We start from the raw sequence: 24,618 nt of genomic DNA on the forward strand, positions 1-24,618 counted from the left end.
CAATGCAGAGTTCAAATCTAACCAGCATTCTGGTGTCTGCACATGAATGAACACTCTCCAAAATGAATTATTCTGGTACTTTTCAGGAATCTGGATTGATGTTTCAAAGTGTTTTGAAAGAACATCTTACAGAGACTTGTAATACCCCAAGGAACACTACAAACAGCTCAAATTGTGAGTTGAGAAAATCAATGGCGTTTTTTCATAACATAACCTCACTTTTTTCAGCAACACATCTTGATGCAGTTGTTATAACCTTCTAAAAGAGTACAAGGCTAAATACAATTAAAATACAATTGTCCCAACAGAAGAAAATACATCTTAGCTATATTAATGTTGACCTATAGCTTGGTTTCCTCCTGACTGGAACCGGGCCATTTGCACAATAACTGTCCATCATGAATAACCTCTTGTGACCCAAGAGATGGCCAGGTTATGTCGTGAACCCTTCCACTCTCTACCTCACCTCTTGTTAGTACCATTTACTGATGTCTGTGAAAGATAAATTTCTCAGAAACATCTGTGCCACTGCACCTTACCGTGTAATCTCTTGACCTAGCAAGACCTTGCTGTAACTTACAAAGCACAACACACGCACAATAAGTTGGCCCCTTATTTCAATGGTGCAATCATCTGCACAGCTCAATGAGCTCCAAGATGGAAATGCTATTTATGAATAATGCAATGTAGACAGCACAGTTTCCACTAGATGGCAATCAAGGAAATAAAAGTTCCGTGGTGCTTTAAAAGGGGAATTTGTAACCCAACTGATCATTTGCAGGACGTGCATATTTCATAAAAGAGAGCTGCTCACCCCCTCTTTTGTTTTGAGTAGATAATATTCAGAAATCCTTTTGAGTTCTGAGCATTAAAGGACTCCCCAGGACGACAGAAAGCTCACTTGGTCACTGAAAGTAAAGTTTGGGCACCCCCTTTTCTCCACTGAATTAGTTCTCTACCAATGTCATTGTCATCTAAATCCTTTTGGGACCTTTGAAACCCTCCTCTGAATCACACAGGGTCTTTCAATTCAGTATTCTGTCTATGTGTCAGTCTGGATTGGTTCTAGACTTCAGGAAAGTCAGTTTGCCCAGCCCTCCGAGCTAAAAGCATGGCTTGAAGATTCAGTTGTTTTAACATACATTCACATGAAAAGAAAGGAAAGAGGAAAGGATAGAGAGAAATGAAACATATATGACACTGTTGAATAGAGCTGTTTAACAAATATGTGGATGGGAATAGCTCCTCTGTCCAAACTAGTATGGAACATAAGACTGCAGATAGGGAAGAATGTCTCTGAGGGATGAGCTTGCCTGACTTTACACATGACATAGTCCTGCTGGAGTACAGGCTGACACGTTTGCTTGCAAAATCAGGGCTATCACACTTTGTTTTTGATGTCTCATTCTGAAAAACATGTATGTGTGACCCTTTCTTAGGCCTGTAACAGTCAACACATAATTTGTTTAGGTGGAAATGAATTTTACCGACCTTTTTACTCTGTGCTTGTAGTGCCTCATTTTGAAAGGGGAAACTGGGAGGAAGGGAAAATCTGTTACCTTTAATCTTCCCCCCAAAAGGCTGCTTCTGTTATTCAAAGTGAAGATGCAGTGCTCTCTACATGCTTGTGCTTAGACTTCCCAGGAAGTGGGATATACTGAACGCCAGGCAAAAAAACAGTGCAACCCCAGGTGGCTTTTGGATATCAAATTATTTGCCCATTAACTATAGTGTAGACTGTGAAACACTGGGACATGGAGATGATGAGTTGCACGAGTCCATCTTGAATAACCAGTTATGGGGAAAATAACTGTCCTTCCTCGTTTGACCATCACCAGCCCAGGCTTTTCAGCAGTAATGGCTAACAACCGTTCACCAGCCCAGGAGATGGTGTTAAGAATTTCACTTGATTAATTAGTCAAAGCACAACCAAATCTATCCCTGTCTCAGTTTCCACCTTCTCCCTATGGCATATTGTCTAGATATAGAGGATAAAGGTTCCTAAGTCGATCTCTTAGGTTTTTGAGAATTAATATAGACTTGCATAATCCTTGTTTGGGATCCTTCAGAGTTACTTCAACAGAAATACCAACAACACAAACCGCCAGTGGGTCGGAGCGAGCCTGGACCTGGGCTGGCAGCTGTGTGTCATACTGCCTCCAGTGCAGGTGGGACTCCAGGCTCCTGGAGAGGCCCCTGCCCTCTCCCAGGCACGCTCAGTGCCTCCTCGCAGGGAGATACGGCACCTCCACCCCTCATCCTTACATTGCAATGCTGGGGATGTCATCACCATTCCTCTGCGTGGGCTGGAAATCTCTGGCGTGATGTCAGCTGAATCCTTTTTAATTAAAATAAAGAGGCTACTACTACCCTTATCACATCCTTCTTTCCTTCAACTTGTATTTGCCACTCTCGTTTTCAGTTTCTCCTATTTTGCACTCTCATGCAAGTTCATGCAGACTCTGTGTCTACCTGTCCCTTCTCAGCCTCCCATGCAATCACCTCTCCCCTGCTGCAGTGCATCTGCTGCAGCATCCACCGCCTCCTCTCTTGCTCTCCCCCCTGGCTGGTACCTTCCCTGGTCACTGTCCTTTCGTGGGTGACTCGAGTGGCTGGTTCCAGTGCTGTCCCTCCTTGCAGATCCCTAAAGCAACAAAGGGAAATCACTGGAAGGGTTTTGTTGATCTAAACAGTAACTGTAGGAATGTAGAAGGTGGTTTTCATTCTAGTGAAAACTAGTCTTTGAAAAGTCCCTGCTGCTGGCACAGCTCTGAACAGCAAAAGCATCTTTAGAGTCCTTTCCCTGAAATCACAGCTTTGAATATCTTTCTTTGGAATAGGGTGGTGGGAGTGGTGATTACTGCAGCCACAGTAACAGTCTGAGACTCCCCTCCCTGCCCCTCAATAAATACATATCTCAAAGGAAAGAGCACTTGCTGAGGAAAGCTTGCTATTCACACTTGGCAAGTCAGACATGGCTTTCTCAAATCAGAGGGGACAAATGCAGACACAGCATGATAGGAGCAGGATATACCAGTCTCCTCTCTGTGGCAGCGTCTGTATGTGTCACAGGGAAATACACGCCAAACTGGATTAGGCTGCGGTCCACCTATCTGGTGCAATAATCTTGTCTCTGATAGTGGCCAGAGGCTTCAAGGAGGACAAAACTTTAGTGGGTAACGTGCCTTTCATCCTGCTCTGTAATAGCTATAACACTGCCCTCCCTTCTTAAATTCAAGGGCCACTTACACCTTTGGAAAAAAAAAAAAAATTAAGGAGCCATCTTGTACTAAGCCACTGCAAACTCTTTGGTTTTTGTAACCAAAGTGATTTTTTGCTAATTTTTACCTGTTCATTTATGTCTTTTGTTTCGCTCTTATTTTATTTGCTTCCTTGCTTGAAGGCATGCACTTATAGTTTTCCACTTCTTTTTTTCTCTTCTTTCCTTCTTTTTTGCTAGAGAATATATTTGCACTGAAAGGTGAGGTCCTTCTGCTGCCTAGAATTTCTTTCAGTGTTAACTACAACTCCTCCAGGTAGCTGTGTTTTCTCTTTAAGGTGTCCTTGTGGCACACATATCTGAACTCCAAAGCATTAATTTGACTGAGTAGACTGAGAAATGCCAGAGTTGGATTAACACAAATTCACAACTGTTGTCCAAGCAGAAAATGATATTTTGTATGGAAACAGCTCATACCTGCATGACACACTTCTGTCATCAAGCACCTGATTTGTGAGAACCCAAAAAACCCCTTACTACTTTCACAACACTCTAAAAAGGTGCATAAGGAGGAGCTAGGAATGTAGTACTGTGATTCCCATTTCAGATGTGGATTCAAGCACCAGATTAGAGGCCAGATTTTCATCTAACCAAGGTGCTTAGTCGTGTCTTGCAATTGCCTGTCCTCGTAGTATTGCTTGTTCTGATTGCACGTTGAAGTGCCCTTGCAATGAAGAGAACCGGATTTTTTTTTCCCCACATGGCCTGATTTCTGTGTGTAGTCACAACATTCCCACAGTCCGCTCACGCAATTGCAAATCTAAACCTGAAAATGTGACTGCAGTTGAGTTGCTTGATGCTATATGAGAAAAATGTAGTAGAATTAGAAAGAATAAACAAATCCTAAGCCTTGTACAACACCTTCTTATACAGGCTGATATGAACAGAATTCACTTGGATGTAGTTAGTAACACACTCATCTGTCCACTGAATGAACCAAGATAGGTTCTCACCTGATACCAGTATAAGACCCAAAACTGCTGCACCTGATACCAATATAAGACCCAGAATTGCTGTGACAGAAAATCCTAGATAAAATCACAAGCCGATTAATGGTTAGCTATTTGGTTTTGCTTTTGAAGTTTTATTGGAAGGGTCAAGGGATTTTGGCTAATATTTAAACAATATAAAGGTCAGAGGTTCTGAAAAAGTGCTTTAAAAGATATGACTTTAATAAAAGATTGTCTTAGAAATAAAAAAGAGCAGGTGATAAGTCAGTCTCTCCCAGGGCCAGGAAATAAAAACATCCAAGAGCGTAGCCCCCATATAGCTGAGGGACCCCCATGCGGGTCACTTGGGGAGGGTGAGAGAGGCTCCCTGGAGCCCAGGCCTGGTAAGGGTAACATCAGACACCTTCTGGCACAAAACTAACCAAGGCCAGGCCACTGCTGCCACAGAGGTGGGCAGATGTTTTAGCCTCCCGCTGCATACTAGTTGTTGGACTGTGCTGCTGGCTGCATTTCAAGTGTAGAAATGCAGCTCTTGTCTACCTTCCTAAACAAATCACTGCCTGGGAAATGATAACTCGAATGGTGCCCACACCACAGCACGGGATACAAAAGGCAGATGCTTTCTGGGCAGGTCAGAATGATTTTAGCCCACTAGAAACACTACTGCATAAATTTAGGACTACTCAGGTCCTAAAATAAATAAATAAATAAAAAATCCTCCTACACCCGTTCCTCAGAACAGGGGCTCCAGGGAGCTGAGCTTTGCTGCTAGCGTCCACAAAAACTCACAAGTCCTTGGAAGATAAAAAGTCCCTTAAAGGCCAAATACCCTGTGGCATACTGGTGTGACCCTGGCACAGTGAAGACTAGCAATAGTGCTAATGAGAGCCCACAGGAAGGGAATGCCCTGTCCAGTAGACTTTAGCTATGGGGCTGGAATGGAGTGTTCTCCTAAATTTCTCTCACATAGATGATCTGTAGGTGTGTGCCTGTGCATTTCTCTCAGCCCAGGCCTGTAAATTCCTGTCTCTTTACAAGGAAGGGATTGTTCACTGGCAGGCAGGATGCAGGGCACATTCCTATGTCCAAATAAAAATGGACTTACAGGTCCACAGCACATTTTTGTTCTATTATTCACCTTAAGGCTTGAAAACCTTCTCATACACCTGTGCAATGTTTTTGTCAAAAAGGAGAAACATCCAGATGCCTTTTATTTTACTTAGGAGAAGCATAGAGGTCTAACAATTTTGTCTGTTCTAGAAAAACTATTCAGATTTTTTGTGAAAAGTGTAATGCCTAGGACAGCTACCCTCTTACTGAAGTAGAATTTCATTAACTTTTGTAAGAGTAAGAATTATATTATGCATAATTAATGTAGTAGGTAGAGATTACTTCTTGGCTTACTAATGAAATAAGCATAATTATTTACTTTTGTGTAATGACAAATAGATCCAGTATTACAGATTATATGTTTTGAAATAAAATAACAGTTTTACAGAATTAGCTACAGCATAGCCTTTGAAAGGTGAATATGCTTCAGCAGCAAGTTTAAAATGGCAGGTTTTACTCTCTTTTCTGTGAAATATTTTTATCATAGAACAAAGTTTCCTATAATTTTTCTTTTAAAAATACTTTTTCCATAACAGGGAAGAATGGGAAGGGAGAGAGATTTACAATGCCAAGCTTGTTAGAAAGGGAAGTTACTAGCACACACCTGTGCATGTTTTTTGTGTAATATTCAGGAAGTAACTGGTTCAGAAAAATATACCATTGCTTCACGAAATTGTTACATAATTATTCCTCCTCATTTTGATAACCATTTATAATAACTACAACAAACACTCACACCTCAGCCTTCTCCCAGTGTCTCTTCTACACATGTGCAACCAAGGAAGTCAGAGCCAAAGTAAATATGTTCTAGGCAATTTTATCAAGGGTATTACACAGCATTTCAAAAAAGGCTGATGTAAGCAACAAGGAGCATGGAAAAAAGTCTGCTTTCTCAAGCTGCATTCTAATAACAAAAAGGTAACTTCAAAATCTGCTGCCTGATTTGAATTTATTTTTGATTCTCCTGCACAGAAAGCATGTCTCAGGCACTAGTGGTGGTAGCGCTTGGCATTTCTTTTTATTGTCTTTAGTGGAGGGCAACTCTGGGTCAAACAGTATGTGTGTGTAACTTGGCACGGCTCCAGAGGAGATGAGCCAACTCATGCCAGCACACAACTTGGCTCTGTACATAGAAGTAAGAATGAAACGCATATTAAGCCCTAATCCTCTTTGGGGTAGGACTCGGATTTATTCTTTGTTTCTGCACCTTGCTGGAGAACTGTTCCAATTGCTCATCAAAGGGCCCTAGCCAAGCCTTTGACACAGTAACATCCTCCAGTTCATGCCTGGGGCCAAGCTCTTTAAAGGGTCATTGATTTCCTTATATAAAATGACACACACCAATCCCCTGTCCTTGGAAAGAAGAGGCGAAGGATATTGCCTTTTACTACTAGAATACAGAGAAGGATTTTAAAAAGTGAGACAAAACACATTACTACCTGATGCTGAAATTAATGCTTATTAAAGATCTTCAAGTGGTAACTCAAGGTGCAAAGTTTTCTATTCATCCACAGGGCCAATACAGCATAAGGAACCTTTCTTTTGCATCAAGCAGTATGTCATGGATAATGGCTTAATTCCCCTTCTCATAAGCATGACAATGACAGCACTAACATGCCCCACTGGACCTCTTGTTCACGAACAGAGAAGGACTTGTAAGCCATGTGATGGCTGGAGGCCATCTTGGGCAGAGCGATCACGAAATGACAGAGTTTTTGATACGTGGAGAAGCGGCGAGGGGGGTCAGCAAAACTGCCACCTTAGACTTCCAGAGGGTGGACTTCGGCCTGTTGAGGAGAATGGTCGAGAGAGTCCCCTGGGAGGCAGCCCTTATGGGCAAAGGGGTCCAGGAAGGCTGGGCATTCTTTAAGGAGGAAGTCCTAAAGGCACAAAAGCAGGCTGTCCCCAGGTGCCAAAAGACGAGCCGGCGGGGAAGAAGACCGGCCTGGCTGACTAGAGAGCTCTGGCTCGAACTCAGGAAAAAGAGGAGAGTCTATGACCCCTGGAAGAAGGGGCGGGCAACTCAGGAGGACTACAAAGGTGTAGCGAGGCTGTGCAGGGAGAAAATTAGAAGGGCCAAAGCTGAGCTAGAGCTCAGTCTGGCTGCTGCTGTAAAAGACAACAAAAAACACTTCTTCACATACATTAGCAGCAAAAGGAGAGGTAAGGAGAATCTCCAGCCCCTAGTAGATGGGGGAGGGAACACAGTGACCAAGGATGAGGAAAAGGCTGAGGTACTTAATGCCTTCTTTGCCTCAGTCTTTAATAGCAGGGACGAATGTTCTCTGGGTACCCAGCCCCTGGAGTTGGAAGATAGGGACGGGGACCAGAATGGAGCTCCCATAATCCAGGGGGAAATGGTTAGTGACCTGCTGCACCACTTAGACACTCACAAGTCTATGGGGCCTGATGAGATCCACCCGAGAGTGTTGAAGGAACTGGCAGATGTGCTCACCAAGCCCCTTTCCATCATTTACCAGCAGTCCTGGCTAACTGGGGAGGTCCCAGCTGACTGGAGATTAACAAATGTGATGCCCATCTTCAAGAAGGGCCGGAAGGAGGACCTGGGGAACTACAGGTGCGTCAGCCTGATCTCGGTACTGGGGAAGCTGATGGAGCAGATCATCCTGAGTGCCATCACATGGCATGTAGAGGATAACCAAGGGATCAAGCCCAGCCAGCATGGGTTCAGGAAAGGCAGGTCCTGCTTGACCAACCTGATCTCCTTCTATGACAAGGTGACCCACCTAGTGGATGAGGGAAAGGCTGTGGATGTTGTCCATCTGGACTTCAGTAAAGCCTTTGACAGTTTCCCACAGCATTCTCCTGGAGAAACTGGCTGCTCATGGCTTGGACGGGCGTACTCTTCGCTGGGTAAAGAACTGGCTGGATGGCCAGGCCCAAAGAGTGGTGGTGAATGGAGTTTACTCCAGTTGGCAGCCGGTCACAAGCGGTGTTCGCCAGGGCTCTGTGTTGGGGCCAGTTCTGTTTAACATCTTTATCAATGATCTGGATGAAGGGATCGAGTGCACCCTCAGTAAGTTTGCAGATGACACCAAATTGGGCGGGAGTGTTGATCTGCTGGAGGGTAGGCAGGCTCTGCAGAGGGACCTGGACAGGCTGGATCGATGGGCCGAGGCCAATTGTATGAGGTTTAACAAGGCCAAGTGCAAGGTCCTGCACTTGGGCCACAGCAACCCCATGCAACGCTACAGGCTTGGGGAAGAGTGGCTGGAAAGCTGCCAGGCAGAGGAGGACCTGGGGGTGTTGGTTGACAGCTGCCTGAATATGAGCCAGCAGTGTGCCCAGGTGGCCAAGAAAGCCAATAGCATCCTGGCTTGTATCAAAAATAGTGTGGCCAGCAGGACTAGGGAGGTGATCGTGCCCCTGTACTCGGCACTGGTGAGGCCGCACCTTGAATACTGTGTTCAGTTTTGGGTCCCTCACTACAAGAGGGACATTGAGGTGCTGGAGCGTGTCCAGAGAAGGGCAACGAAGCTGGTGAAGGGTCTAGAGCAGAAGTCTTATGAGGAGCGGCTGAGGGAACTGGGGTTATTTAGCCTGGAGAAAAGGAGGCTGAGGGGAGACCTTATTGCTCTCTTCAACTACCTGAAAGGAGGGTGTAGAGAGGTGGGGGTCGGTCTCTTCTCCCAAGTAACAAGAGACAGGACAAGAGGAAATGGCCTCAAGTTGCGCCAGGGGAGGTGTAGACTGGATATTAGGAAATTTTTCTTCACCGAAAGGGTTATCAAGCATTGGAAGGGGCTGCCCAGGGAAGTGGTTGAGTCCCCATCCCTGGAGGTATTTAAAAGATGTTTGGATGAGGTGCTTAGGGACATGGTGTAGTGGTGGTCTTGGTAGTGTTAGGTTTACGGTTGGACTCGATCTTAAAGGTCTTTTCCAACCTATACGATTCTGTGATTCTGTAACATACTCTGACAATTTGGGCATACATGTGCATGCCTGTATATGTGCTCTATATCCACACACTAGCAAGAAGGATAATCTGGGAGCATAAGCAACACAGCTCTGATCTAACAAAACAAGGAAGCACCTGCCTGACTAAAAAGAACCCTCCCAACACAAGCTGGAAATTTTGGTTATGTGTGTCCTTAATTAATTTGCTGTACTGGCTTGTATTACACTACTCCCTGACAGATCCACAGAGAACAAGGTTGTCTACTTTGTTTTGGGTGAAACTGTGCATCCTACAAGGGCAGTCCTGCTGGATTACGCTTTCCACTGTTATCCTCCCCCAATACACATCCCATTTTCTCCAAAGCAAAAGGCACATATGTACATTTCTCCACATGTGATTTTAAAAGCTGTTGGTGATGTGTAACTCATGAGTATGATTAAGGAAATATTCAAAAGAAAGAACTTTCTAACCATGGAACTAACATGCTGAGAGAGCAAGCATGAATGTGTGAAGCTGCTTCACAGGAAGTGCTCTCTAAATGCAACTTAGGTTAAGACTCAAGGCCTACAAAATTGTGATGACAAAAGCTGACACTCAAATTCCAAACAGTATTTGCATATGTTTCCACAGTTTCATTTCGAAAGTAAGTTAAGGTGATGTCTCAGAAATGGCATACAAGACTGACTGTGGCAAATTGGTTCTCTAATCTAGAAAGCAATGAGTTTTTCCAAAGCAACCTGGATGGGCTTGCACTGATGTTTGCCGAGTCCCTTAAAGGGACTGTCTACATTTTCCAGTGCTGGATTAGTGCTTTTTGGACAAGCCATTATTATTTTTAGGTTCATACATTATTCACAAAAGAACATCAGCTTTAATTTATCATAAGCGCAAGCAGAGGCTGGTTAAGTATCAGCTTCTCAGGAGCGGAATGAAATATTGGGGGATGGTTAGAGACTGAATTCCTTAAAGCAAGAAGGACAGCTCAAAGTGATGCCTTCATTGCTTCCCTAGCAGTTGAGAGTAATACACTCCTCAAACTGGAATGTTCTTTGAAATGCTGTGGGAAGGAACACAAGCTGGCTGGGCTGCACGCAGCATAGATGTGTGGAGAGGCTGAGAACATTTGGATCTGGGTAGCGAGAGGTCACCCTCAAGATGTGATGCAAACCCGTTTGAATGGGATAAGGCACTGAACAAACTAAGGAAGAGTTGAGAAAAGACTGGTATAGCAACCATGCCTAGCATATCCAGATTTGTGGAAGTGAACCAAGCTGGGGTATGCTACAGGCTTATCTATGAATAATTACTTCTGTAAAAACATTCGGGTTCAGATGATCTTTAATTCTTGAATGATCTTCAGAAATTGCTTCTTGCCCAAATTATGAATAGGTATTAATTATAACAACACCTTATATTATAAATTACAGTGTGCTTTTCATTCCAACGGTTCCTTAGGCCTTTTACAGCATATACATAATTCATTTTTGCTCACCTCAGGGCTGAACAGAACACTTAATAAAGAGAAAGGACTGTATTAGCTATTAACAAAGGTGATCAGACCTCTTTTCTCATTCCTCACCACTTCTCTAACTTCTTAACCTCTGTTGCAATCACTGTCTGGTGGCAGCAATGGGGATGGAAAGGGGAATTGCAATGGGGAATAAGGGAAAAGAACAAGCTCTTGTCATCAAAGCAATCACAACGTCTCTGACAGTGACCACAGCAGCATTAACTAAATAAAAGTTAAAAAGCATGAATATTTTAGAATTATATGATTGCAAAGTTAATGTGTGATTTCTATACTAAAATTATACTTCAAAGAATATTTGGGATGATGCTCTTGATATAACCATCTGCATCATTGGGATAGCCCCCTGGGAATTCAGGGTAACCATTTCAAAGTAATGCCACATTAATGTAAAACTCTGGTTGCACTGAAACTGCTAGAAACAGAGGCAGGAAATATGGAGTATGTTTTTGTAAGTATGTTTCTACTATTTTGGCTATAGTGACAATAACAATAAAACCTTTATGACAGCACACAGTCATTCAGCATGTCAAAAAGACAGCAACGAGATTAAGACTTTGGATTTTGAAATAAGGTCCAACCTGATGACCCAAATAATGCACAATAGCAATTATATTATTACACTATTAATTTTTCCCCATCAAAAATCACTCATAATATTGAACAGTTAATCCTTCTGCCTGGACAAAGATATTATCTGGGAACTGACAGCAAAGCAAGTATTGAAAGGAAGCATTCCTGCCTTTGAGGTGTGAACAATTCTGTCTCTAAGTATTTCCAACTTCAATACTCACTATTATGCTTGAAGATTCTAATAGTAGCACCTGAAAGCCTCGCACCAAGAATGAGAGAAGTGTGGTTCAACTCATCACTTAAAATGAGGCAGCCCTGTGGAGAAGGAGTACAATAAACATCTGCATGAACTGACATGTGTGTATCAACATACACGTGTCTATGACATAGCATTGCACCTATTAAGCTGTAAGTATTAAACATGAACTGGATTTTCTGCCACTTTTCTGAAGGTGCCAGGACCCACTGCAAAGGCAAGAAGAAACTGTGGGATCAGATTCTCAGGCATTCCCAGGTGGTGCAAAGGGGCCAAATATTTCCTGTAACGGGAAAGTAGTGAATAACCCTAGCAGAGATTGACTGCTTTATAGTAAAATCAAACGATGTTGCTTCTTCTATCACCTGTCTACAGTCTATTTTGTGTTGCAAGGAAAATGTAGTCACCACCCCATACATAAAGACTGCATGACAGTAATGTAAGGAGGAGTAATACTGAGGCACTGACATCAGCACTTTGGGCTGCAGAATTGTGATCAGGACAGATCGATGCCTCATAAATCCCACTTCCATTAAGATGTTAGTGGAGCCTAGGCACCAGGCAGAGTCTTTCTCCGGTAAATGCATATACGGTTCACCTGTAGTATATTTTTAATTAATTAACTCAGTTGAAAACTAATTTTCTTTTTAGAAACTAAAATAGAAATGCAGGAGAAATAACTCTGTATATTATGTTAACAGGAGCCAGGATTCACAGGTGAAATTCAAGCTGGAACCACAATTTAGCTCTGCTTTCTATTACACATCGTGTGCTGTGGTTTCATTACCCAAAGGGCAATACAACATTAAGCAAATACTTATTCTGGAGACACAGATTATACCTAGGTTGAGAGATACTCTCACAAATCTTCCTAAAGACTGGTATGCAGAACTAACAGTAAGAGCATATGCATCTTGACAAGAAAATGTAGCTGCTAGGCTTAATTATAGAGGAAAATTTAGGAATAAATTACCCAATGTAGGGCAATTACATAATATCTGTAATATATATATAATATATTATAATACTATATAATATTAATATATACTAAATTGTGATAATTCTATATAATACATATAGTAATATCTTTATTTGTGCCACTTATATCTAAATATCCCACCTCTGACAGAGGCCTGAGTCTTCACACGAGGCCAGCTAAGTGAGGGAAAATTATTTTATAGCTAAGCAAGGGACAAGTATCGTATGCTGTTATGTATGTCTGCAATTTAATAAATTTACCTTTATTAATTCTCTGTATCTGTTCCCTTTGAAATTGCTGGACAACTTCTCCAGCAACCTTCTAGATTGAAGTTCATGTTCTGGGCAGCTGAAGCAATTGTCCCTGCCCAACCTTTGTGTACATGTATTTCATAAATCTCTTGCAAAATCTGGATTAATCTTCAATAGTGAGTGACTTCACCTCACCTCTAGGCCAGTGCTTCAGAAGAAATCTTGACCATAGACCACACAGTGGGTTCATTCCATCTCCACCAAGAGGGAAATACTGCTTCACACTTGCATGACATACTTCATACTGTTTCACGCTTGCATGAACTGAAGAGGAGCTACGCACTTTCCCAGCTAACAGCCCTGTATATCTGCTTGTTATGTCAGGAGTTGTGATTGACAGGATGATGGATTTTCATGCCTTTGTGTTAGGTACCCCAAATTGGAGATGAAGTCCCTTCAACACCAAATAACCCAACTTTTGTCATATGGTCACAACTTTAGACTTGCATTTGCTGCCAGCTTTCTTTGCAGGGCTGGCTGGAGATCCGTTTGTCAGGAATGCTAAACATTGTGCTTTCTCTTTTCTGAAAGTGTTGTAAAAAATATCCTAATCATCATCTTTCACCACAGGCAGCTGGGCAATATCTCTGCAAGTAGCCCAAATACTTCATCCCACAATGCCTGAGACATGGGATGCAACTTTGCTTATGTTTCAGGGAGAAGCAACGTCGTTAAGAGATGCTAAACAACCATATCACTCATCCTTAAATAGATGTCAGGTATGTGTGATAGCAACACCCAGAGCTCGAGAAAAATGATGAAGGAGCGTATTTAAGGTCACAAGGTCATCAGCCTTATGACTCATGCATTCCTGATATCAAGCTTTGTTCCTCGATCAAGCCTTTCCACTTAATGCGTGCCCAGATTACTGCAACAGTTGTTAAAACAATTAATAAATTATTGTTCTATGTGTTCCTTAAGGAAGTACTCACCTTCCCAACAAGGGCTGGAATATTCATCGAATTAGTTGCAAAGCCCATGCCAAACACCATAGCATCTTCCACACCAAGGAACTTGGCCACAAGTTTCTCTAGTTCTACGTGTTTGTCTAGGGTGCCTGCAGAAATAAGCACAAGAAATCTTAAATCTCATTATAAACTGTGAAAGTTATTAATTCTAAGGACATAAAACATACAAGAGAACAGGCGTTCTCACAAGTGTGTCATTAAGCTATGTGACTTTAAGCTCTAACGAAGGTTTTCCATTTTAATCTTGTACATGTGGGATCATGCAAGAAAAAGCAAGGTTGCAAACTAGCTATAACTAATGCGAACAAATACTGTTGCTGTTAAGGTAACAAAGCAGTTGCTTTGGGAAAGAGTTTCCTTTTTCCGTAACAACAACTTTTGACATAGTTTATTCTGAGGAGTAACTTTTTGCCTTTTCTCCCCCTGCAATGAGGACAAAAACACCTCCTTCTTATAGGAAATGTAGGACAAACATCTTAGGCATTCTTGAGCTCTCTCTGGATGTGAAAGCAAAAACCGATGACAACAAAATTCTTCCATTTTTTCTTGGGTGCCTACATATGTGATTTTATATAGATAGACAAACAAAAGCGTTCTCCATCTTTTTCTACTTTGGAAGGTAGAAGCTATGCCACTCTCCATAATTGATGATAACTCTCCTCTTTCCTCCCTCTCAACAGTCAAACATAAACGATAAGACAACACTAGAGAGCCTTCTTTATCGCACATTACTTACCCAATATTAGCACCTGGAGCCTCCATCAAATAAGGTGCTCCAACTATCCAACAAAAGTAATATCTTTCCCGCCCAACTCACAATGGAGGATGACAAAATACAAAAGGCAACAAATGAAAGAGTGGTGTTAAGAGATTGAGATAACAAATAACTTTGAACAGTAATGAATCATCTCAACTTGCCAGCTCTCTAGTCTTTGGTTGCCTGGCTGTGCATTGCAGGTACCAAGGCAGAAGGAATTCTTACAGGATGATCTGTGGGGAAGAAAAGAGAGTGGCCTGTGGATTCTGACAGAGCATTTCCCCTACGAATAAGGCTATCAGCAGGGAACATAAGAAAAAAATTAGGGAAGTGAATATCTCTCCTCACTTGCACTGCACAAATTGATGTCACAATAATATAGGCAAAGGGAATTACGATTGATGAGAACAAGAAATCTATGTTCACTGTGATGGACAAAGGGCAGATGCATAGAGGAAAGCAGAAGCTTGGCTAGAGCGTCTTGGCAAGAATGATGAGTCAGGAAGATGATCTTACCTTCATCGCAGAGGAAAGCTCATTAAACAAAATCAAATAAAAATGGCAGCAGTACAGTTTCAGCAACAGCACTAACTCAGCTGGTCACAGTGAGGTAGTGTTTTCATTATTTTTTATCTTTAAATATCCAAAGTAAGAATGGCATTCACTTGGAGACAGAATGTGAAAATTATCCTGCAGGCAGGTAACTCTCCAATAGCCAGGGAGATAAGGAGCAAGGATCATGAGGCTTCTGGAAAAACCTGGATTACATGGACTATAAAGAACAGTGGTGCCGTGATTTTGCATAGAGCCTGCCTGGGTTCTGCTAGACCTGAGCCAGCTCTGGCAGAGCTTCAAGATTGTCTCTGCACTCATTGTATCACATTGGATGTATATTGAGTTGGGTTGTCTCTGGTTCTGTGCTCTGGTAAGTCAGGTAACATGATGCAGAAAATTTGGCTCTGCAGAACCTCCAGTAGATGTGAGCTGACTCTGCATGAAGCTCTTTGAGGATGGCTACTTTTTGCATTTGTAGATCCCGAGATAGGCAAGGGTATGTGCTGGCTCTGCACGCAGCCACTGCTTAGTAGCCAAGCTCCATGAAATACAAAACCACATAGCGTTTCAGAGTTGAGCCGCTCACTGGAGATGTCTGTGAGAACCTATGTCTGAAACTTGTAAGCCCAGTAGGTCTCAGGGTGTATTTCTATGGTTAATTCTATATTCTTTGCATTTTGGGCCCAAATAGTCTTCAACCTGGTTATAGCACTCATTGACAACTGAGGGTTCCAGCATGGTCAGCTGCCCTAGTGTTCCCTGCAGATGTTATTGTGTCATTTGAGGGCTATTGGCACACAAAGAGAAGATGAAGTCTGAAATGGAAGCTTGAAGCCAACCACACTGTGGTCACAGCTTGAACTAGAAGGAGGTTTGTGAAAGCATGAGAAACAAGCAGTGTGTGCTTTGCAAGGCAGGTATTTTAAGGCATGAGAAAATTGTTCCCGACTCTTCCAGGGGTAAATCTGACACTACTGGGCTGGAGTTAAATTGCTTTTTGGGGTTGCATCATATGTTTGCTGTTTTTACGAACAAGAAAAGTCTGACTCACTACAGATTATTCCGTTCAAGCATCTATTAGATGAACCAGAAAGGAACAGCACATTTTTGACCTATTTTTATTGATTTTCTGATGGTGAAGAATGAGACATTCTGAAATTGACAGATTCCTACTTACTATTTACTAATCCTAACAGTGAATGCAGATGATTTTGTATATCGCTATTGCCTACAAATCCTAGAATACAAATTGGAATCAACGGGGGTTCAGTTTGCAAAACCAAAACCTGAATCACAAGGATTTGCAAAATGAGCCCTATTTTTGAATTACTTTAATTATAATGACAATATTGTAACGTGGTAGGTGAGGTGTTGCAGAAGCAATACAATAGGCATCAGTACTGACAGTGGGAGGTTTGTGACTGCAATATACATTGAGTAGAGCTGATAAAGCATATCAGCTTGCGTTTCCCCAAGTTTAAAGTAAAAGGGGTATTTATTTAAGAAATTATGCAATTATTTAATCATATCAGAAGATTTCTCCAGGATGGGTTAGTCGTTGGACACCGTATAAACTGCACCAATTATATCACTTCTCTCCACTGCAGGAAACAAGAGGTCAGATATGCTCTGCTGGAATGAGGCTTGCCCACTAGCGTTCCCAGCTGGTCACAGCAACCAGCCCAACAAGCATAAACAGCACTACCAGACAGGTGCAAATTTGACCCAAAGGAACTTCCACTGGCACAAACTGCTACATCTCAAGCTACACAAGAAAGGCCGTAATTACACTGATTTTCATTAAATACAACCTTAGGAGTGTCAAGTCAGGTTATCATGGCCCTTAAAATGTCTTGTCTTGTGCTGCATTCAGACCAGCATCATGATCTGGTGAATGAAAAGTGATATCCTAGATATATTTTTATTAATACACTGTATACATAGATACCTTCTATACTTGTCCTATACACAGACATTAGAATTTTTCCCCATACTCTACCTGCTCTGATTTTTAGGCTGACTGCAGCTTGGTTTGACCTGAGAAATGAGGATACAACTAAATAATGTATGCCACCTTACTGGGAAAGATTTAAGACAAAAAGGAAAAGAGAAAGCTACCTGCATCTTTAAGAGACAAAATGGAATACTTCCTTTTGAAAGTTATTCCTCCCTGCTGAACAGTGTATGCAATAGAGTACAGCAGGTGTTACTGTGTTTCAAGATTATATAGGTGTTATGGAAAGTAAAATCGAAGATCTTATCAAAAGTGGGCTTTCACAATGTTAGCCACCTCCATAGATTCCCACACTTTTCAAAGCAAATCCCCTCCTTTTCAAAATCTGACGACCCAGTTCCCTCCATTAACTTGCCACTGCTCTCTGGGGACAGGGAACATGAAGTACGCTTTGGCAGGCTTTCACAGGCTTACCCATGCTCTTGGGTTGAAAGTCACTGTCAGCCTACTAGACAGATAAAGCTTGAAAATGCACTTCCCATGATCCACACAATTCATTATTTAGCTTTGACATTTTCAGCTTGGACAAGATGGTTTATGCCACTGGTTACTCTGCCCGATACAGTCTTTCAGGTTCTTATGTGCTAATGACAAGTGCTGGTCAAACTGCCAACACTAGCAACAGTATCCTTTAATAGAATTTTTTCTTTGGAATTCTGAGACCCAAAGAAGACAGGAAAATACCTGCATGTTTCAAGTTAAACAAAAGCTGGAGGAGTAAACTGATATAAGCAACAAGTCATTGAAAGAAAAAGAACAGATTCCCATAAAAGCCACTTCCACATATGAACAGCCACTGGGAATCCTATGGACTGCTGATGTGACTCACCAAGGTGAATAAGAACCATTAGTCTATGAAAATGATGGTTTGTCAGAGGTATCCTTAGGAGGGTGGGGAACAGAATAAAACACCTAAACTTCCCTGCCACATTTGAAACTTAAGGTCACAAACTCACTCTGGTAAGATATTTGTCAGAGATGAAAAAATAATATTACTGAAACACACACACACGTTTACAAAAGCAAGGCTGCATGAGTTATTACTAGAAGGACCAAGAAACAGAAGACGTAGAAAGTGTATTATTTATTTACACCATTCGACAAGAGTGGAGGATGCAGATGGTATTGCTAACCTACAGAGCCCACTACAAGAGCAAAACCTAAACTTGTAGAATGATACATATTGGAAAGAGAGAGGGAGAGAAGCACACATAAATGTTATGCAGTTGCCTCATTTAACACTGCATGCGCATAAAAGAGCCCCAAAAGAAGTGGGTTTTGAGGAAGCATTTGAAAGAAAAGAAATACTCAAGCTTTCTTAATGTTGCTACCAGCTGATAGGGCTTTCATAACACAAAGATGCTGCAGGTGTCATAGATGTAATAAATGTACCTGTGTAATTTACTGATTCTCAGAAAAGTGTAGATTCGTTTTAACAAAACTTCCAGTTTAATTTAGATCTTCCAGTTTTGTTTTCTTTTTCTTTTTCCCTTTATAAAAACACAAGGCTAAAATTTACAGTTGAAGTCCAGCCTCTTCATGCCAAAGCCTGGATGGCAGTGTCTTAAGTGTCTAAATAATTGCATGTACATAGATAAAATTATAAATTGGAGATATTTTAGATTTTAAATAGGCCACAGAACCCTTAGTTACTCCTGATGCCTTCAGTTCCACCTGCCAGAAGACACTGTCCAGAGCTTAACGATGCTTTGCAAAGCGTACTTTTGCAAGGGTGAAACCCCAGGAACAAAAACTTGACCCTTTGATCAGAAGTTGGATCAGTTATTTATGAGAGGGTAGGCACAAAAAGGAAAATGATGTTAGTAGGAGATGACAAAAAAGGAAAATTCCTCACGTGAGCTGTTTCCTAATTTATACCATACCCTATCTGAAAGCAGCCAAGATTATTAAATATATATATATACACACTAATTCTCATTTATGTGGCTGTATTTCTCCTTAAGCTCCTACTTAGAACCTGTACATTATGGGAACTTCAGTTCTTTATCTCTTTCTCCTAAATGAAAAAATGGACCATTTATTTGTTTGTGTTTGTACAGTACTGAATTTAAAGCAAGCCCTGGCCCCAATTAAAGCTCTGAAGTCATATAAAAGAAAGAATGGCCAAATAATTATTTTTGCCTTCTTGAAATGCTGCTAGAAATTCATATTAGGACTTAAAACCCAAAGGAAGGAAGTGAAGGGGGTGGAGCTACTTTTGTAGTTTAAATGTCGGCAGAGGTTTTCAGATCTGCTTTTTAGAAATCAGATCACAATCAAATATAAAAAATCCTCAAACAAACAAAAAGCCCTACAACTGAGTGCAAGCTAGGCGTTAAAAGGTAATCTCCTAACCATGTCCTCCAGAATGAATCACCCTGCAAGTGTTCTGTGCAGGCTCCATCTTGTCTTTTGGTCCAAGACATAATCACAGGAGGATTTCAAAAGGCAGGAATCCTGCTTGACTGCTTAAATAGCACTAATGATACATTTGCTGCTCTTACTCATGTATATCATCTCCATAAGAAATAATGGTGAGTTAGATAAATAGAGCATTGGAACTACTAGCTGCTCATGTGACAGCCCCATCACCGCCCTGGCGCTAAGCCTAGGAACGTTCAGGGCATGATAATCTGCCTTATTTTAAAAAAAGTGTAACATTACTGACTTTCTTATCACCTGCTATCAACAAGCAGGAAACAGTGTTAAATAATCATTTGCATATTTCTCCCTTAATAATTTTAAGTTACATTGCTCAGAAAAGGCTGACTATAAACATGACAGGATGGGCTCAGGCAAAAGGCTGGTGAGCCTGCCTCCAACAGTAGCCAACTCCCGCTCTAGCCATTAAAATACATTGATGTGCATGGGAAAAAAAAAGGACTTCACATTCAAGTTGTCATTCTTTTCACTATATAGAGGGAATACATGCTATTTCAAATTTGTTTAGATTCCTATTTGTTAGCATTTTTATTAAGCTAAAAAATAACACTTTTGGGAGGAAGATTAAAATAAGTAAAACATAAATAAAACATAGTATAGAGGGTTTTTTGGGGGTAGTTTACATGAAATACCCTAATGTTCTGAGTACTCCAGTTACTTGAATAGCTGGTTTCTAGTTACTTAAATCCTTCAACATTTAAGAATTATTGTCACAGACCCAACATTTATTCCTGGAAAACAAAACTTCCTGCTTTTTCATGTCCCGATTGCTTTCTTGACTTATAATGAACTAGCTAAATAAATAAATAAAAAAAAAAATTGACTTTTTCTGCACTTGCAGGAGAGCACTGCTGACAGAACTGTTTTAATTAAAATTACACCCACGGTACGTTTTGTCAGATACGGCAGGTGCAGATCTCTCTGTATCCTCCCTTGGCACCTCACACAGTTAATGCAGCATCTTCTCCTCTGGCTTTGGTAAGTTTAACCTTGCCATTCTCAGATGTGCTCAGAATGCTCTTACCATTCTAGGTGAATGGTCCTATCGTTCCTCCCAGCCTGCCCCTCTGACCAAGAGGGTCCTCATTCTACTTCTCCAGCTGCTCCAAAATTTTCTGGAGGATCTTACTTATGCTTAACTTTTTGCTGCCAAGATCCTTCAGGGACTACTTCCATCCCGTGTACGACACAGAACAGAAAAGTTTTTCGCCTCTAAGCAGACCATGATATCAGGGTATTTTGCCTTCTGCCTACCATCTGCAAACAACCCCTTTCACACATTCACCCAAGCTTCTGCTTTTAGAAGACGTGCCCCAAGCATGTGTGCAATTCTTTCTTGATCTCTTTTAAATGTCTTCCCTTAATGTCTTTTTAATCTTAGTGTGATTAACACTGAAACACTGAAAACAGCCAGGTTACTGCTTCATTAGTTCCTTATATGCTACCTCTATTGCAAATACTGCCCAACTTTATAAAAACATGAGTATGCGCACGTTCCTGATTCAAGCCAAATTTGTACGATGATTTGCTAGTCCACAGGTCCAGTATTAATGATCGTACAGCAATGGCCTTAGGCATATAAGGAATAATATAAATTAATACTGAATGACTAATTATGTAAAATAATGCTAAACAACTAGTATTAGATGCACCACGCCACACAAAAGGTCCCTTTTGCCCATAATCCTTCATCTGACAGTGGTCTTGTATCGATGTCTGGGGAAGAATGAAAGCAGGGCAAACGTATAGTAGTATCCCAGCTTCTAACCAATTTCAGCATAAGGACATCTTGAATCAGATAATAGTTTTGGTATGTCTAGTAACTATCAATGGTTTCTCCTCTGTATGTGGTCAGTGTCCCCTAGAATGCAAGAGAGTGTAAAGTTTTAGCATCTGCAGCCTTCTTTGCAATGAGTTCCTCGGGTCTGTCAGCCTCCAGTGTGAAGAGCTGCCTCCTGTATTTAGATGGAAACCTTCTACGAACTTCATACAATGCTCTGTAGATCTTGTAGTGGAAGAGACAATGAACAGCCAACCCTGACCACTCTTCCATGCCACACATGATTTTGAAGATTTCTGTAATTTCCCCCTGGAGGCTCGTTTCGAGCCAGATGACAGGCATTTCTGACAGCTGAAGACAGCTAGCTCAATAGTTCTTCCCCCAGAAGCTGTTTCAGGCCTTTGATGATCCTTGTTGCCCTTCTCTGACACTTTCCAGTTACGCTAAATGTTTTTGGCCAGAACTGCACAGAGTACTCAAGATGACAGCAAACCACAGCTTCATGCAGTAGCATACTGAGGTTCTATGGTTGGCTTTCTGTTCACTTCCTAATAATTTCTAGTATTTGATTTTCTTTCTGACCACTGAACAATAAGCTAATGCTTTCACGGAACTACCACTTATAACCCCAAGATCTTGCTGCTAAGGGATAACAGTTAGCTTGGTCTTAAAAAAAGGAAAACATCTTTCTTTCAGATTGAAAGTCCCACTAAAGCCTCAGGAATGTGTCTTAAATGACACTGTTACGCTAAGAAAGTGATTTATTATTATTCTAATTTTAAAAGAGCATGGAATTAAAAATGGAGTAAAAAGCCTTTTTATGGAAGACAAATCTAGGAAGACCAGCCACTGTTTTTATCTGTTTCCTATGCTTTTGTGCTTAAACAGGAATGTTTGTTCAAACAGCAAGTGCATTATTATTTTAGAGAAAGCATGAGCAGGGCTTCACAGTCCTCACTGAGGTTAATTTCTGAACTATGTTTACACACAGTCTTAAGTTGCTTTTCTGGGAATGTAGAATAACTTTTACATTTATCAAGGTTTAGCCTCACTAAGTTTCCTTAATAAAACACAGTTTTGGAAAGATATGAACAACCATGTTAAAACATCCATATTAACTTATTCTGAGAGCAAGCTACCTGTGACAACATTCTGATATGACACCATTTTATACCCACTCCACAGTCTGCACAGTTAAAAGAGGAGTTTAGGCAGAAGACCACAAAGGACAGTTTTACCATCATGTATTCTTTCAAACATCACTCGCGTTAATTTTATTTTTTTCTTCTTTATTTTACCCCTCTCTGAAATCTTCTCAAAGTAGTGGAATGATCCTTCTCAAAGAGAGAGAGCTATCACTGCTTTGAGAGAGATCTTGGTAAAACCCCGAACATGCCAGACACTTAAATGCACGTAAGCAGAACAGTACTTTTGAAGTCAGTTAGCTTGAAATTATAAATATGTTCAAGTGCTCTCTTGGATTAGGACCCCACAGGCAATTTATAGCCTTGGCTCCTACAGCTCACTGCATTTTTACTTCAAACCACTTTAGCTCAGCCACACAGTTACAACAAAAGTTTTGAAATGTTATCTGTCCAGGAACAAAACCATTCTGTTCTATTTTTCTAAGATGAAGACGGCAAATGATAAATAAAAAAGGTAAAACCTTTCATACAGACCCTTCCCTACCTCTCGCAAGTATAAATGTACATATATTTAACTCGGATAGAATTTTTCAAATCTGCTCAACTGTGAACCAGAATAGAGCTGAAGCAGCATGAGCGGGTAAAGGAAAAAAAAAAAAAAAAAAAAGAGGGTATCCACACTACTAATAAGAAGCTATTTTCCTTAGGTTGGTATCCACACTACTAATAAGAAGCTATTTTCCTTAGGTTGTTTATACAGTTCTTGGAGGTAGACAGGCTCCAATGGAGCCAAGGCCAATGAAGTAACCATTGCTCAGAATTGCTCTGTGGAGCAGCCTCTGTCTCCACTGGCTACACAAGCACAGGCTCTCTGTTAGCTGTCTAGAACAAAATGCTATGACTGCTCACCTACACCGTCTAAGCCAGGTCTTAACACCCTGCTTTCCTCTTTTAGTGAGTCTTGATGCCCAAGCTGCTCTCTGAAATTCACTCCTTAAAAGACTGATATTGACAAGGCTTGTACAATGTTCTTTATTTGTTGCCCATTCTTGCATTGTGAATAGTCTGAATGAAGTTCATGGGACTAGCTGTTGTGAAAGCAATTAGAATGAATCTAAAACTTTGCTCAGTGTCTCAAGATAACTCAATACTGCACAGAGTTCAGATGAAGAGAAACTCCCAGAAATCTGTATACACTGGCTCTCAGAACAGACTAGATGAAGTTAACTACTAAGATTTTTAATATTTGAAGACAGAATCAATCTTTTAATATTTTTTTTGTTTTTGAAAATAAGTCGAAGTTATGCAAGCCTTCCATATAAAAAAATTCTGCAAAAGATGAAGAATGAGGAAAACCAGGCATATTCTTCGACGTACTGAAAACAACTCAACATGTTCTCAGACAAAATAGAATCCAAGAGAAAAAGAAACAGAGAAATGTTCCTTCAATACCTTAGATGACTAGTAATGGTGACCACTTTCAAGCATGCAATTCAGGTTAAACAATATAGTGCAGTCACCACATGGGTCACCTACAAAAGGAAAGTAGGGTCAATCTGTAAACCCTCTCTGAGTGGTGTCACTGACATATTTATTATTGGCAAAGCAAACCATGATGACAAGATAAGAAGCAGATGACAAGGTTTGCATTATGTTTTTGTCTGGAAATGAGACTTTAAATAAAAAACCCAAATGAAATAAAATATTTTTTCTCTAAGATTTCTGGAGGAAAAGAGTTTGCTTTGAGACATATAAAATGAAATTTTTTCAGGTTGCTGGATTAGGAAAAAAAAAAAAAAAGAAAGGTCTATAAAAGACCTCACCATGCTGGAAAGCCTATTTTTTTTTTTCTTTTGATAGCTCCCAAGAAAGATAAAGGCTGAAGAGAAACCTCCCCTTGCATTTCTATGGCTTGACATTGCCTTCTCTAAAGTGCAGGCTGATTGCACCATTAGGAATGCAAGGCTTTGTGTAAAAATACACAATTGAAGATAACACTACATGCAGCCTACAAACCAAAAAAGACGACAAATCATAAGGGACATAAACCA

At 41.0% G+C, this 24,618-nt stretch overlaps 1 protein-coding gene across 2 annotated transcripts in view; it reads right to left on the bottom strand.

Annotated features, from left to right (window-relative positions):
- The window catches only part of SPTLC3 (serine palmitoyltransferase long chain base subunit 3), a 101,080-nt gene that overhangs the window by 28,784 nt on the left and 47,678 nt on the right, over nucleotides 1-24,618 (bottom strand). For both annotated transcript variants that reach the window (XM_075497479.1, XM_075497480.1), the window contains exons 7-8: nucleotides 13,839-13,963; nucleotides 11,582-11,675 (exon numbers count right to left, since the gene is read on the bottom strand). In XM_075497479.1, the coding sequence (XP_075353594.1) occupies nucleotides 11,582-11,675; nucleotides 13,839-13,963 (219 nt within the window). The remainder of the gene's footprint in view (nucleotides 1-11,581; nucleotides 11,676-13,838; nucleotides 13,964-24,618) is intronic.

Source organism: Mycteria americana, chromosome 3 (assembly GCF_035582795.1).
Source record: "Mycteria americana isolate JAX WOST 10 ecotype Jacksonville Zoo and Gardens chromosome 3, USCA_MyAme_1.0, whole genome shotgun sequence".
In the NCBI taxonomy this organism is placed as follows: Eukaryota; Metazoa; Chordata; class Aves; order Ciconiiformes; family Ciconiidae; genus Mycteria; species Mycteria americana.